Raw genomic sequence first — 12,623 nt, 5'->3', positions numbered from 1 at the left:
GATGTGATGGCATGGTTGAGCAGGGCTAAACATTGCTAGGGTTTATTCGACTGTGTGCGTGCGTGTGTGTGTGTGTGTGTGTGTGGAATGTGTTTGTGTGATATATGCACCCATATGTGTGTGTGCACATGTGTGGTGTGTGTGACGTGTGTATATTTGTTGTGTGTGTGTGTGGTGTGTGGGTGTATGGTGTGTGTGTGTTGCTCCCCCAGGACCAGGTTTCAAGGATATGTCTGCAGGAGTCACAGAGCAGCAAGGTCACAGAGGGCATGACGGGTCACATATACAAACAGACTTACTGGCGAGTTTGATTAAACACACACACACAAATACCCTCCCACACACCGAAGCACACACACACACACACACAGACATATGTGTCTCTGTCTCTTTCTTCTCTCTCTCTCTCTCTCTCTCTCTCTCTCTCTCTCTCTCTCTCTCTCTCTCTCCTACTCTGTCTTTCAAACAGCAATATGCACAACAAACACTCACAAACACCATCAAGTCTGAACTTGAGCTGTAACTTGCGATGTCCTTTGTAATTGCTCCTGGGGGAGGGGTATTGTGTGGATAAAAGTTTGTTGGAGGCCCAGAGTGTTGAGGGAGGTTCACTAGGACCCTGGGGCAGTGCTCGGCCCCGCCCGCTCCACACCGGCCTCCACGCGCAGGAGTTTGTTGTCATAGCAACAGTAAAATGAGATGACTTTACTGTCAGCCGTAATGTTTCATGGCCCTGCCGACGCCATGGCAACATAACAAGAAGAAGCGTTCAGTACGTTCCCACAGGACTCCCACAGGGAGCAATGTCACATGACTGCCCTTCTCTCTACGTCCCTCTCTCTCTCGCTCTCTCCCTCCTTCTCTCCACACCTTGACGAGAGCTGTCACGTTTCTTTATATCTCCTCTGCTCTCCTTCTCACTCTGGAACGTTCTATTTTGAGCTCAGCGAACAGAAGCTCACCCTGCCGGTGTCACTCCGGCAATTTGAATTAATTACGGTCAACGTCAATATTGGTGCAGCTGAGATGCTGCTTCTCCGACAGTGTGTGTGTGTCTCCGACAGGTGTATGATTGGTGTGTCTCCGAAAGCGTGTGTATACACTTGTGTCTCTGACAGGTGTGTGTGCTGTGGATCATGTCAGTGTGAAGGGGGATCACGTCCAACGTGTCTCCTCCAGTAGAGTAAGAGTCTCCAGGATGAATCTGTGATGCTGCGGCAATGCTCCTTCACATCCACCTATGAAGAAGACAGCCCAGCGTATACATCAGGCCCATATTTAGCCCTCGCCGCCCTGCACCCTGACTCCACGCTGTTAAGCAAAACCAGCCCGTCAGCTCAGCCTCGTGTCAAACACAACAGGATGTTTGTTCCGTTGCCGTGGACACGGCGGCGTTGGCGGGCGGCTTTTGGCAGCAGCCATGGCAACGGGACAGTTGTCGTAGCGATGAGATTGCCGACGGAGGAGGGGTGACAGCTGTCAGTCATTCAGGAGGAGATGAGTCAGATCAGCGTTTGATTACTCTGGCCTGGAGGGTGATCACGCGGCGAGCATGGACATATCTGGTGTGGGTTAGTCATGCTGTCGGTCTGTGTGCGTGTGTGTGTGTGTGTGTATTAATGTGTTTATGCACGTTCACACATGTTTGATTTGAGGTGTGGGAGGGGAGTTGTGTTTTCCAGACCTGCATATCTGCTCTTGCTTGGTAGTCTCCTCTGACAGTTGTATCTTCTTCCTGTGTGTGTGTATGTTTACCAGACTGTGTATCTACTCTTGCCTGGCAGGTCCACCTGTCATCAGATAGTTCTTCAAAATCTTTTTCCTTGTGTGTGTGTGTGCTACAGTGTGTCTGTGCGTGTGTTTGGGTGTCCATGCACACAAGTGTGTGTGAGAGGGAGGTGTGTGTGTGTGTACATGCCTCCACAGCTGACCCTCTCTCCTCTCCTCCTCTCTTCTCCCCAGTCATAGGAGCAGTGAAGGGCTGGATGGGACCCACCATGCCCCCCAGCAAGAAGGCCCAGAGCCCCAGCAGTGGCACTAGCGCCCCCGCAGGGAGCCTGAGCCCGCTGTGCCGCGAGGCGGAGACGGCCGACCTCTCCCTGTCTCTGTCGGCCTCCTTCTCCCGGGCGGAGGACGAGGAGCTCACCAGCCTGTCCTGGCTCCACGAGAGCACAGACCTCCTGAACAGCTTCAGCCACTCCGGCCTGCGCAGTGTCTCGCCCCTGCAGGACCCCGAGGGAAACCCCTTAGCCCCGCGCTCGCCCTCCTCCTCCTCCCCCTCCCCCGACCCCTGCGACCCCTCCCCCTACGACCTGGCCTCAGGGGCCAATCGAAAGCCTCCGTACTCCTTCAGCTGTCTGATCTTCATGGCGATCGAGGACGCGCCCTCCAAGAGGCTGCCCGTGAAGGACATCTACGGATGGATCCTGGAGCATTTCCCCTACTTCGCTAGCGCCCCTACTGGCTGGAAGAACTCGGTGCGTCACAATCTGTCTCTCAATAAGTGCTTCAAGAAGGTGGACAAGGACAGGAGTCAGGTAAGGAGAATCTCTTTTGTGTAAAAACACACACACATGCCCATTCATGCTTTTCTCTGCCTCTTTGCTACTCGCTGGAGACTGGAGTTCATCTGAGACACTCGCGTTTCGTGTTTAGCAATCAGAGGAGCTCGAGGTTTTGAATTTGAGTCAAACAAATTCTCAATTTTGTCTACAAGTGCACAGCAAAGGCCGTTATCAATACTTGATGATCTCTTCTTTTCAGTTGAGATTCACTGATGGGCTTTTAGTCCTTCCTGGAGGGAGCGTTTTTTCAGTCTAGATTAAAATCTTGATATAGTCTCTTTTTACTGACTTTCAGAGCTTAATGGATTTTCTCATTATACATTCCTGTTACAGGCAAATAGTGGATGATTCCCATGGCTAATTAGTGTTCAATTAATATCTGCAGCTTTACAGTAATAGCGTGCATGCCACAGGATGTGAGAGTCCAGGGGCCCATGGGAGAATTAGGCCGCTCTGATCAATACCATCTGCTTCCTTTCCTCACCTTGATTAAGGTTATATTTGCATTTAACATGACCAGTTGTAACTTGTGAGTACAGTCTATTTGACCAAAGAATGAACCTACACTTTCTCCTAAGAGAGTTTGACATGGAAGAAGGAAGAGGACATTGTGTGTGAGCGTGTGTGTGCGTGAGCATGTATGTGTGTGTGTACGTGTGTGTGTGTGTGTCTGTGTGTGTCTGTGTGTGTGTGTGCTACTCTGTCATCGGATCCTTGACTACAACTGCAGAGAGTTTGCTGTGTATACATATCTCCATAGTAACTAGGTTGCAGTTGACATAAAAGTATGCTGTTGCTGTAGCAACAGAAAAACTGATTTGGCTTTACTGAGATGCGTGTGCACAAGTGCATGCCTGCGAGTGTGTGTGTGTGTGTTGGTGTGTTCATGTGTATGTGTGTGTGTTGGGGTGTTCATGTGTATGTGTGCGTGAAAGAGAAGTGCATTTGGCAAGGACATCTGGTCATGGCTGTCTCACACACCATTTAAAAGACAACAACAAATTAACCCTTCAACGCTCTCGACCACACACACACACACACACACAGACGCATACAAACGCACACCAATTCCGCATGCACTGTAGAAATGAGGCCATATTTCTGTCCCTACAGACAGCTGCTGTACCTGGCAGAGGACTGGGTTTCAGGGTAGAATCTGTGTAACTTCAAGACAAGAGCTACATTTAAGCTTTCATATGATGGAAATCTGTCCGTGCCCTTTTTCCTGGTGGTTGTATGGGATGTGTCTTGCATGGTGTGTTCATCTCAGCCTGTATTTACCCCAGCCTGGGCTCACCTTGTGTGTTTGCATTTGTATTTCACATAAACATCAGGATTGTTGAAAAATGCAGAAAACATCCAATTGGATTGGTGACTGTGAGGAAGAATCTCTGGAGGTCCACTTCATCTTCTGCTAGGAGGAATGGCTTTTTGCAGAAAACCCCAAATCATTTTTCCATCACTGTGGAGACTATTATGACAATGCCCTGTTTGTTCCAGTGAGTGTGTTTCTAGGTCATAACCAGGCAGATGACTTGACTGAGCTAAACGTGGGCTCTGACTGTGTCGAGAATGTGTGTGTGTGAGAATGTGTGGTTGCATGTATGTGTGTGTCTGTGCATGTGTAAGGGGTGGGGGTGCATGTCTGTGTGAGGAGCTGTGGTGGTTGTGCATGTGTGCTTGAGAGAGAGAGAGAGAGAGAGAGAGAGAGAGAGGGAGAGAGAGAGAGAGAGAGAGAGAGAGAGAGAGAGAGAGAGAGAGAGAGAGAGAGAGAGAGAGAGAGAGAGAGAGAGAGAGAGAGAGAGAGAGAGAGAGAGAGAGAAAGGAGAGAGAGAGAAGGAGAGAGAGAGAAGGAGAGAGAGAGAGAGAGAGAGAGAGAGAGAGAGAGAGAGAGAGAGAGAGAAAAGGAGAGAGAGAAAAGGAGAGAGAGAGAAGGAGAGAGAGAGAAGAAGAAGAGAGAGAGAGAAAGAGAGAGAGCAGGTCTGTGGTTGCCAAGGTATTGTTTACAAACAGGATTTTTTTCTGTGGTGAATGACAGACCTTAATGACAAGGGTTGTGTTGTTGCTTCAGTAGATTTGAAGTAAAGACCAGTGTTAGAATAACACACACACTCGCACGCACACACACCAGATTATATAAGTGGTATCACCAAGTTATGCAAGTCAGTGTCCCAAACACTGGGCTTTCTTATTCTGCACACTATCATCAGAAGGACTGATCCACTCTCTTTCATTTCATTGGTGTGTGTATGTGGGTGTGTGTGTGTGTGAGAGTGTGTGTGAATGCTTGTGTTATTGCAGGTGGGCGGGACACACATGTATGTTGAATACACAATGTATAGTGCACACACATAAACACACATACAGTGTACACACACTCACATAGTGTACACATTGACACACACTCATTCTGTGAGGGTTGTGCAGTATCAATAGGGTTAGGAACAGCAGGCCATATCCAGCAGGTCCCAGTGGGACCAGCCTGGGCTTATACAACACATAAAACAGATGTTTGAGAAAAAAGAAAACAATCTCTCTCTGTCTCTCTCTCTCTGTCTCTCTCTCTCTGTTTCTCTCTCCTCAGACACAAAATGATTCCCCTTTCATGGTGTCTCTCACTCAAAACCCTTTCTCCATCTCTCTTTCTCTCCCTCAAACACATAAAACCCCTGTCTTGCTTTCTCGTTCTACCTTTCTCTTTCTCCCTCTCTCTCCCTTTTTATCTCTCTCCCTCTCCCTCTCTCTCTCTCCCTCTCTTTCTGACAGAGAGGGTCAGAGGTGGTTCAGGGTACAGTGTGACAGAGTGTGAGTTTCTCAGTTATTCCAGACTGCCTGTGAGGACAGTGAATGTTGTAGAGCCTTCATGTGCTTACCCAGAATGCTTTGTAAACAGGATCTGTGTCTGCCTTTGTAAAGCAGAACAAAGTTGGGTTTGTATGAGAAACAGCAGAGATGAGAGTTGAAGAGACTTGGAACCTGCTGAAAAGTTACCATTGGTTAAATTTTTCACATTCACTGTATGTGAAATATGACTTAACTTGTGTGAGGTGATGAGTGTTTAGGATGAGTGTCCAGAATTGATCCCAAAGTATCCTATTTACCCACAATCCTATATGGGGAACCAACTCTCTCTTCCCTGCCCCACTTCTGTCCCCTACCACCCATTGTGCCCTGTTTCCAAGGAGATGTGTGCAATCACAGGTGAAAAACAACTTCCTGGGAATCCATCTTTCTGATTGGCCCATCGAACGGGTGCCATGGAGCTCAGGGCTGATTGGTCCGCTGGCTGGGGATGGCAGCGACCCAGCAGACAGTGCTGCTGTGGAGAGCATTGATTTAGCGGGTGGGCGGGAGACGCACACACACACATACCCCCATGGCACACGCACACAGGCATACACACACATACTTGCCCCAACACACACACTAGCTAGTGACTGGCAGGTTTGAGGAAAGCACAAGGGGATATCTGGCCAGTGGGGGTCACCTCTCTGTGTGTGTGTTGGGGGGTATATGTGTGTGTGTGTGTTGGGGGGTATATGTGTGTGTGTGTGTGTTTGTAAATCATGCTCTCCGGGGAAGGTCTCACTGGCAGTAATAGACTCTCTCCAGGGAGCAAGTCTTGCTGGGTAATCTCACACACTGCAGGGTGTGTGGCTGGCCTGGGCACGCACACCCATATACCCCTTCCACACACACACACACACACACACACACATGTTACCCCCACGCACACACACACTTCCAGCCATATCTGCCATGTCTGGAAGACCCATATATGAATGTCCATCCACACACAGCTTTGACTCAAAGGTACATTCATGCTAACCATGACATACAGAATGACACTGTTAGGATGTTATCACTAAATGAGAAGCAGCTTTAATAACTAGTAGGCACGTTATTATGACTGTGTCTACACACATACCTACCCACTACACACACACACACACACACATGTGCAGACAAACCCAAACACACACAAAGACACATACACACACACACCGTTCTCATGTCACATGTTGGTTCTTTCAGCTGGTGGTGTGGCTGACAAGTAGGATCAAAGCGTGGGAGGAGTATAGAGTTTCATCTGCTGTGCTTAAGCTCCCTCCTTTAGTGTCATCTAGAAGATGGCGTCTTTGTGGGTCCTGACGGGGAGACGAACGCTTCATTAGGTGGGAGACTTCCCCTTTGATCTAAAAATAAACCCCAACATCGCCTCTGGTATGGAAAAGTTTGAGTTTCCTTTGTCTGAAACAAGTGCTCAAAGATTCTCAGGCAGTTTGGTACTTTAAGTGCAGTGATGAGGATGCTGAATGTAAATATACTATATGATGTGTTCTACATTCTGATGTTGGTTGGGTTGTGTGCGTGCATGTGAGCGTGTGTGTGTGTGATCACAGGGAACTGATTGTTCGTCATTTAGTAGATGGACATGTTATTGACAGCACATAACCTGGGTTTTAAATGTGTGAGTGATGAACTCTGGTTCTGTCTTTGTTTGCGGCCTGCTCTGGCCTTATGCTAACTCTCCTATTTCCTTCTCTCTCTCCCTCTTTTACATCCTCTATCCTGTCTTTACCCTCTCTCTCACACACACTCTCTCTCTCTTACTCAATCTCTCTCAGAGTATAGGTAAAGGCTCTCTGTGGTCCATAGATCCGGAGTACCGACACAACTTGATCCAGGCCCTGAAGAAGACTCCCTACCACCCCTACTCCCCCGGGCTGGTCACCCCCTCCACCTCTCCCCCCACCTCTCCTCAGGCATATCACAGGTAACTTGCTTTATTCCTCATTTACAGCCCTCCCTCCCCCCTATTCCTCGTTTTTATCCTTCACTCAGGCACTTACCCATGTTTCCAACTTTCATCCCTTCATTCCATCCTAGGATTGGATGCCTACTGCATCTATACTATACACACATTCCATCCCTCCCTCCTTCCCTCCTCCCTCTACACCCTCCCCCGCTATTCTGTTCTCTCTGTTCACCTGCTCTGCTTCTGGAGGGAGGGAGGGAGGGAATATCCCAGTGGATATGCCAACAAGAGGCCTCATCAGGAAAGAGCTTTTCCTTTGCCCTCCCTCTCTCCTCTCCATCCCTACCTCCTTCCATGCATCCCGCAGTCCCTCCTTCCTTGCCTCCCTCCATTCATCCATCCCTCTTTCCCTACCACTCTCCTCACCCACCTTTCTTCTTCCATCCCTCCCTCTCCCTCTCTCTCTCTCTCTCTCTCTCTCTCTCTCTCTCTCTCTCTCTCTCTATCTCTCTCTCTCTCTCTCTCTCTCTCTCTCTCTCTCTCTCTCTCTCTCTCTCTCTTCATTTATTCATTCATTCATTCATCCCTCCCTCCCTCCCTCCCTCCCTCCCTCCCTCCCTCCCTCCCTCCCTCCCTCCCTCCCTCCCTCCCTCCCTCTCCCTCCCTCCCTCCCTCCCTCCCTCCCTCCCTCCCTCCCTCCCTCCCTCCCTCCCTCCCTCCCTCCCTCCCTCCCTCCCTCCCTCCCTCCCTCTCCTCCCTCCCTCCCTCCCTCCCTCCCTCCCTCCCTCCCTCCCTCCCTCCCTCCCTCCCTCCCTCCCTCCCTCCCTCCCTCCCTACCTCCCCACTCTCTGCCGTGGCCCAGTCGGTTGGTCAGGTTGGCTCTCAGAGGCAGTGGACTGTGTAAGACTGAATAATTGGTTCACTGTAAAACGTAAAAGTGTCATTTTGAACAATGAGGGATGGGGAAGTGGAACAAATTGGAGGGCAGTTTCCGGACGCAGGGAGAAAGGAGATGTCCATTACCTTAGTGAGCAGGGTGGGATGGAGGGAACACGTTTCCTGGCCAGAGTGCCTTGGGTCCCTGGTGGTGTGTTGTGGAGGACACTCAGCTCACATACACACACATGCATGCGCGTATTCTCACGCACTGGCAAAGGAATACACTCACACATTCATGCACACAGACATGCATGCACAGGCCCACAAACAATTAGAAATGTGTGCACTGATCACAATCTCATATCTATTTACCTTATTTAAAAAAATGATAGAGGGTTGGATAATATTGATTTTTCTGATAGTGAAGTAATAGATCAAATATGTATTTGACCTATGACAATCTCTGTGATGAACTGGGGTCATTAATTGTGAAATACAGTTGTGGGAATGAATCTTTGCTGTGGTTTTAGTGTACGTAAGCTTTGTATGAGTCACATAGACAGGTAGAAAGAGAGAGAGAGAGAGAAAGAGAGAGAGAAAAAAACTAACAAAGAAACAAAGAAACAAAGAAAGAAAGAAAGAGAAAGAAAGAAAGAAAGAAAGAGAAAGAAAGAAAGAGAAAGAAAGAAAGAGAAAGAAAGAGAAAATTGTCTTTCCTTTGTGTGCCTCTCCATGTCTCGCCTGCTCAATCTGCTCTGTGCTGCCGTGTGGCGTGTGCGTTTGTGCGTGTGTTTGTGCGTGTGTTTGTGCGCGTGTTTGTGCGTGTGTTTGTGCGTGAGCGTGAATGTGAGTCCATGTGCACGTGTTTATAATTCATTCATTTCCAACTGCAAAAAGGCTTGAGTTAAGGGGGAGGAATGTAGACAGAGAGCATGCTGGGTATGGGGTCACATCCCTGGCGCATTCCTTCACACCCTATCAGCGTCTGGACGGGAGGAGGAGAGAGGGGGGAGGGAGAGAGGAGGGGGGTCTCAGAGGAAGGGGGCGGGAAGGAGAGGGGGGGACGGAAGGGAGGAAGGGACAGGAGGGAGGCGAGGAGAGGGGAGGGGGGTGGTGTGCGATGAACGAGTGTCTGCCACAAGTTAGCCCATCTCGAGCAGATTAATGCACTGGTTGCCAGGGCAACGGGAACGCCTCCATGGCAACACACGGGCTGAGACAGGTGCAGTGGCAACACAAAGCTGTTTGTTGCCTGGCAGGAAAAAAAGAAAGCGAGCAAAAGATGGAAAGAGGGGCAGAAATAAAAAGAGAAGGGAGGGTGACAGAGAGAGATAGACAGAGAAAGAGAACGAGAGAAAGAAAGAGCGTGAGGGAGGGGGTGACAGGGAGAAATAAAGAGAGGAAGAGAGACAGAGAAAGAGAGGAAGAGAATGAGAGACGTAGAGAGAAAGAAAGAAGAAGAGAGAGAAAGAAAGAAAGAGACTGAGAGAGGGAGATAAAGATAGAAAAGGAAAGAGGGAGAGAGAAAGACAGCAAGTGAAAGGAAAAGAAAGACCGTTAGCGCAGAAAAATATGTTATCGCCGTGGCAACGCTCAACTCTCCATGGCAACAGCAGGTGGCTGAGGGCTGCTTTTTGCTCGTGTTGTTCTCGCACCTGCTTTTGTCTCTCTCTGTGGAACACCTGAGAAGGTCCGACCTCCCAAATAAAACGTCTTTCAGGAGCTTAGGAGAACAATGGAAAAGATCGAGTGGTTTGTTCTCCTCTCCCGCAGGGGTGAAACGACACCTCTTCATGTCTCTCAGGGCTCCTGTTCTCAAGTCTCTCGCTCTATTCAACCTGTCTGTCTGGTTATCTGTTTGATCAACCTGTCTGTCTCTCTAGCTGTCTGTCTGTCTGTCTGTCTGTCTACAGGTCTGTTTGACTGGCTGGCTGGTTGGCTTCCTCTGTCTGTCTGTCTGTCTGTCTGTCTGTCTGCTTGTGCATCTGTCTGTCTGTCTGTCTGTCTGTCTGTCTGTCTGTCTGTCTGGCTGTCTGGCTGGCTGTCTGGCTGGCTGTCTGGCTGGTTGGCTGTTTGTACAGAAGTCCCAGATGAAGACTGACCACAGGAGACTGTGTGTGAGTGTGTACAGGCATGTTTCTGTGTGAAAACGCTGCATAAACAACCACTATGTGTTAATAATAGAATAATTAGCTCATTCATTGAGGTTTAATGATCAATGATCAATGTGTATGCAGATGTGTGGGGGCGTGTGTGTGAGTGTGTGTGTCTCAGTGAGGCAGTAATTCTCTGAGGTAATCACATGGACTGGTGACTGTAGAGGGATATCAGAAATATCATCACTATAATCACAACAGCAACTTTATGGTCGGACATTCTGCCGTCATCTCTACAACTGTCTGAAACCTGCTCACAAGATGAGATGATTGACCATGTCTCTCTCTCTCTCTCTCTCTCTCTCTCTCTCTCTCTCTCTCTCTCTCTCTCTCTCTCTCTCTCTCTCTCTCTCTCTCTCTCTCTGTCTCTCTCTCTCTCTCTCTCTCTCTCTCTCTCTCTCTCTCTCTCTCTCTCTCTCTCTCTCTCTCTCTCTCTCTCTCTCTCTCTCTCTCTCTCTCTCTCTCTCTCTCTCTCTCTCTCTCTCTCTCTCTCTCTCTCTCTCTCTCTCTCTCTCTCTCTCTCTCTCTCTCTCTCTTTCTCTCTCGCCAGTCCTCCACTATGGCCAGGGAATCCCTTCTTCAGGAAGAACAGAGGAGTCCTCCTACAAGGTAACGTTGTGTGTGTGTGTGTTTGTCTCATTTCCAGGATGAACCAGTTCAGAGAGCAAATCTCTGCATTCTAATGCTGCGCTCCTTTTCAGAGGAGGCTTTCTGAGTGGGCAGGGTTGAAAGTCAAAAATCTCCGCCCCAAATCTGGGGCTCAACGAAAAGCATCCTGCGATTCTTTTTTTACCAGCACTTAATCCCCCCCCTCTCTTTCTTTCTCTCTCTTTCTCTTTCTATTTGTTCCACTCCCTTTCCTTTTTCCTTTTTTCCTCTTCATTTCCTCTCTCTTGTTTGCTTCCCCCCTCACTCCTTCTCCCACTCTTCCTCCCTCTATCCCTCCCTCCCTCCCTCCATCTCCCCTCCTCTCATCCCTTTTTGATTTCCTCCCCGTCTCCCTGGTGACTCTCTCCGGCAGTTTAAATGGACATTCAATCCCAATCAGAGTGCACTCTGGGATCGCGGCGTGCAGCCCAGCCCTAAATGGGGGGAAATGGATACATTAGGTGTTGGAGGCGCGTCCTCCGTCGCTGCGCTCTGGCTCTGGTAATGGAGTAATGGTCAAGGAGACGCGCACCAGAGTGTCTGAAACCTGCTCTCCCTCAAGGCCTGTCCCTGACTGATGTGTCTGCCTGTCTAGACCAACGGACATGCAGAGGAACTGAGGGGGTGGTGGGGGAGGAGAGAGAGAGAGAGAGAGAGAGAGAGAGAGAGAGAGAGAGAGAGAGAGAGAGAGAGAGAGAGAGAGAGAGAGAGAGAGAGAGAGAGAGAGAGAGCGAGAGCACTCTGTTCCGGCACTGTGTGGATTGTAAGGTCCAGAGGCCAACAAGTAACTGCAGATTGTTTTACACCTGGAGTACCCCAGGACTGCTGTCTATGAGGAAACAAGCCCAGAGTCATCACACACACACACACAGGTTCAGCTTCAGCTGCAGTCCAGTCAGTACGACCCGGTGTGGTCTCTCCTGTGCTGCTTTCCCTCCCTTGCTTCCTGTGTTCGGTGCCCAGCCGCAGTGTTTACACCGGAAGAGAGGACACTTTGAAATGATTGCTTTGTCAAGGTCTACTGCAGTGACCCCTGAACCTTGACCTCTGCCCCCTGGAACCAGGACACTGGCAAACGTCTGCCTCTGCTGGCTGAGAGGAGATCGACATGGGATCAAAGTGGCTCAGAGAGACATGTGGAAGTCATTTAGAGAGAGATAGGGAAAGAGAGTGAGGCAGAGAGAGAGAGAAAAAAAGGAGAGAGAGAAAAGAGAAGTCAAGACTGAGAGAACCAGAGAGAGCGAGAGAAAGAGGGTTGAGAGAGAGATAGGTCTCTCCCTGCCCCTGACCGTGAAAAAGTAGACACCCAAATCACAGACAAATCCTCCTCTGTTCACTTCAGCTCCCCCTTAGTGTGGCCCAGCCCTGACTTGATTGCTGGTGAGAGATACTCCCTTCTCCCAACCCCCCCCCACACACAACCACACACACACACACAACCACACACACCCCATGCAGCGCTGGCGTGTGAGGAAGGACGTTCTGAGTGTGTTTTCTCCCAGCTTAGTTTTCACCTCGCCTCCACAGCATATGTCTCTGGCTTTATACCTGGAGAGATGGCATGCATGCTAAGTTGGAAGACGTGAGTCACTGCTATACATAGAACGGCCAGGAGAC

The 12,623-nt window shown here is 49.5% G+C and overlaps 1 protein-coding gene across 5 annotated transcripts in view; it reads left to right on the top strand.

Annotated features, from left to right (window-relative positions):
• The window catches only part of ches1 (checkpoint suppressor 1), a 30,249-nt gene that overhangs the window by 10,361 nt on the left and 7,265 nt on the right, over positions 1-12,623 (top strand). For 3 of the 5 annotated variants that reach the window (XM_084699947.1, XM_084699948.1, XM_084699949.1), the window contains exons 2-4: positions 1,963-2,537; positions 7,193-7,341; positions 10,909-10,967. In XM_084699947.1, the coding sequence (XP_084556073.1) occupies positions 1,986-2,537; positions 7,193-7,341; positions 10,909-10,967 (760 nt within the window). In that variant the 5' untranslated portion in view covers positions 1,963-1,985. Of the gene's footprint in view, positions 1-1,293; positions 1,572-1,962; positions 2,538-7,192; positions 7,342-10,908; positions 10,968-12,623 lie in introns of those variants that run through there. The other 2 variants (XR_014758462.1, XM_084699946.1) reach the window with 1 other exon arrangement.

The sequence above is a fragment of the Hypomesus nipponensis genome, chromosome 6, assembly GCF_054491055.1.
Source record: "Hypomesus nipponensis isolate SF chromosome 6, ASM5449105v1, whole genome shotgun sequence".
NCBI classification, from domain to species: Eukaryota; Metazoa; Chordata; class Actinopteri; order Osmeriformes; family Osmeridae; genus Hypomesus; species Hypomesus nipponensis.
Note: the sequence above shows the minus strand (reverse complement) of the source record. Positions and strands in the feature narration are given on the sequence as shown.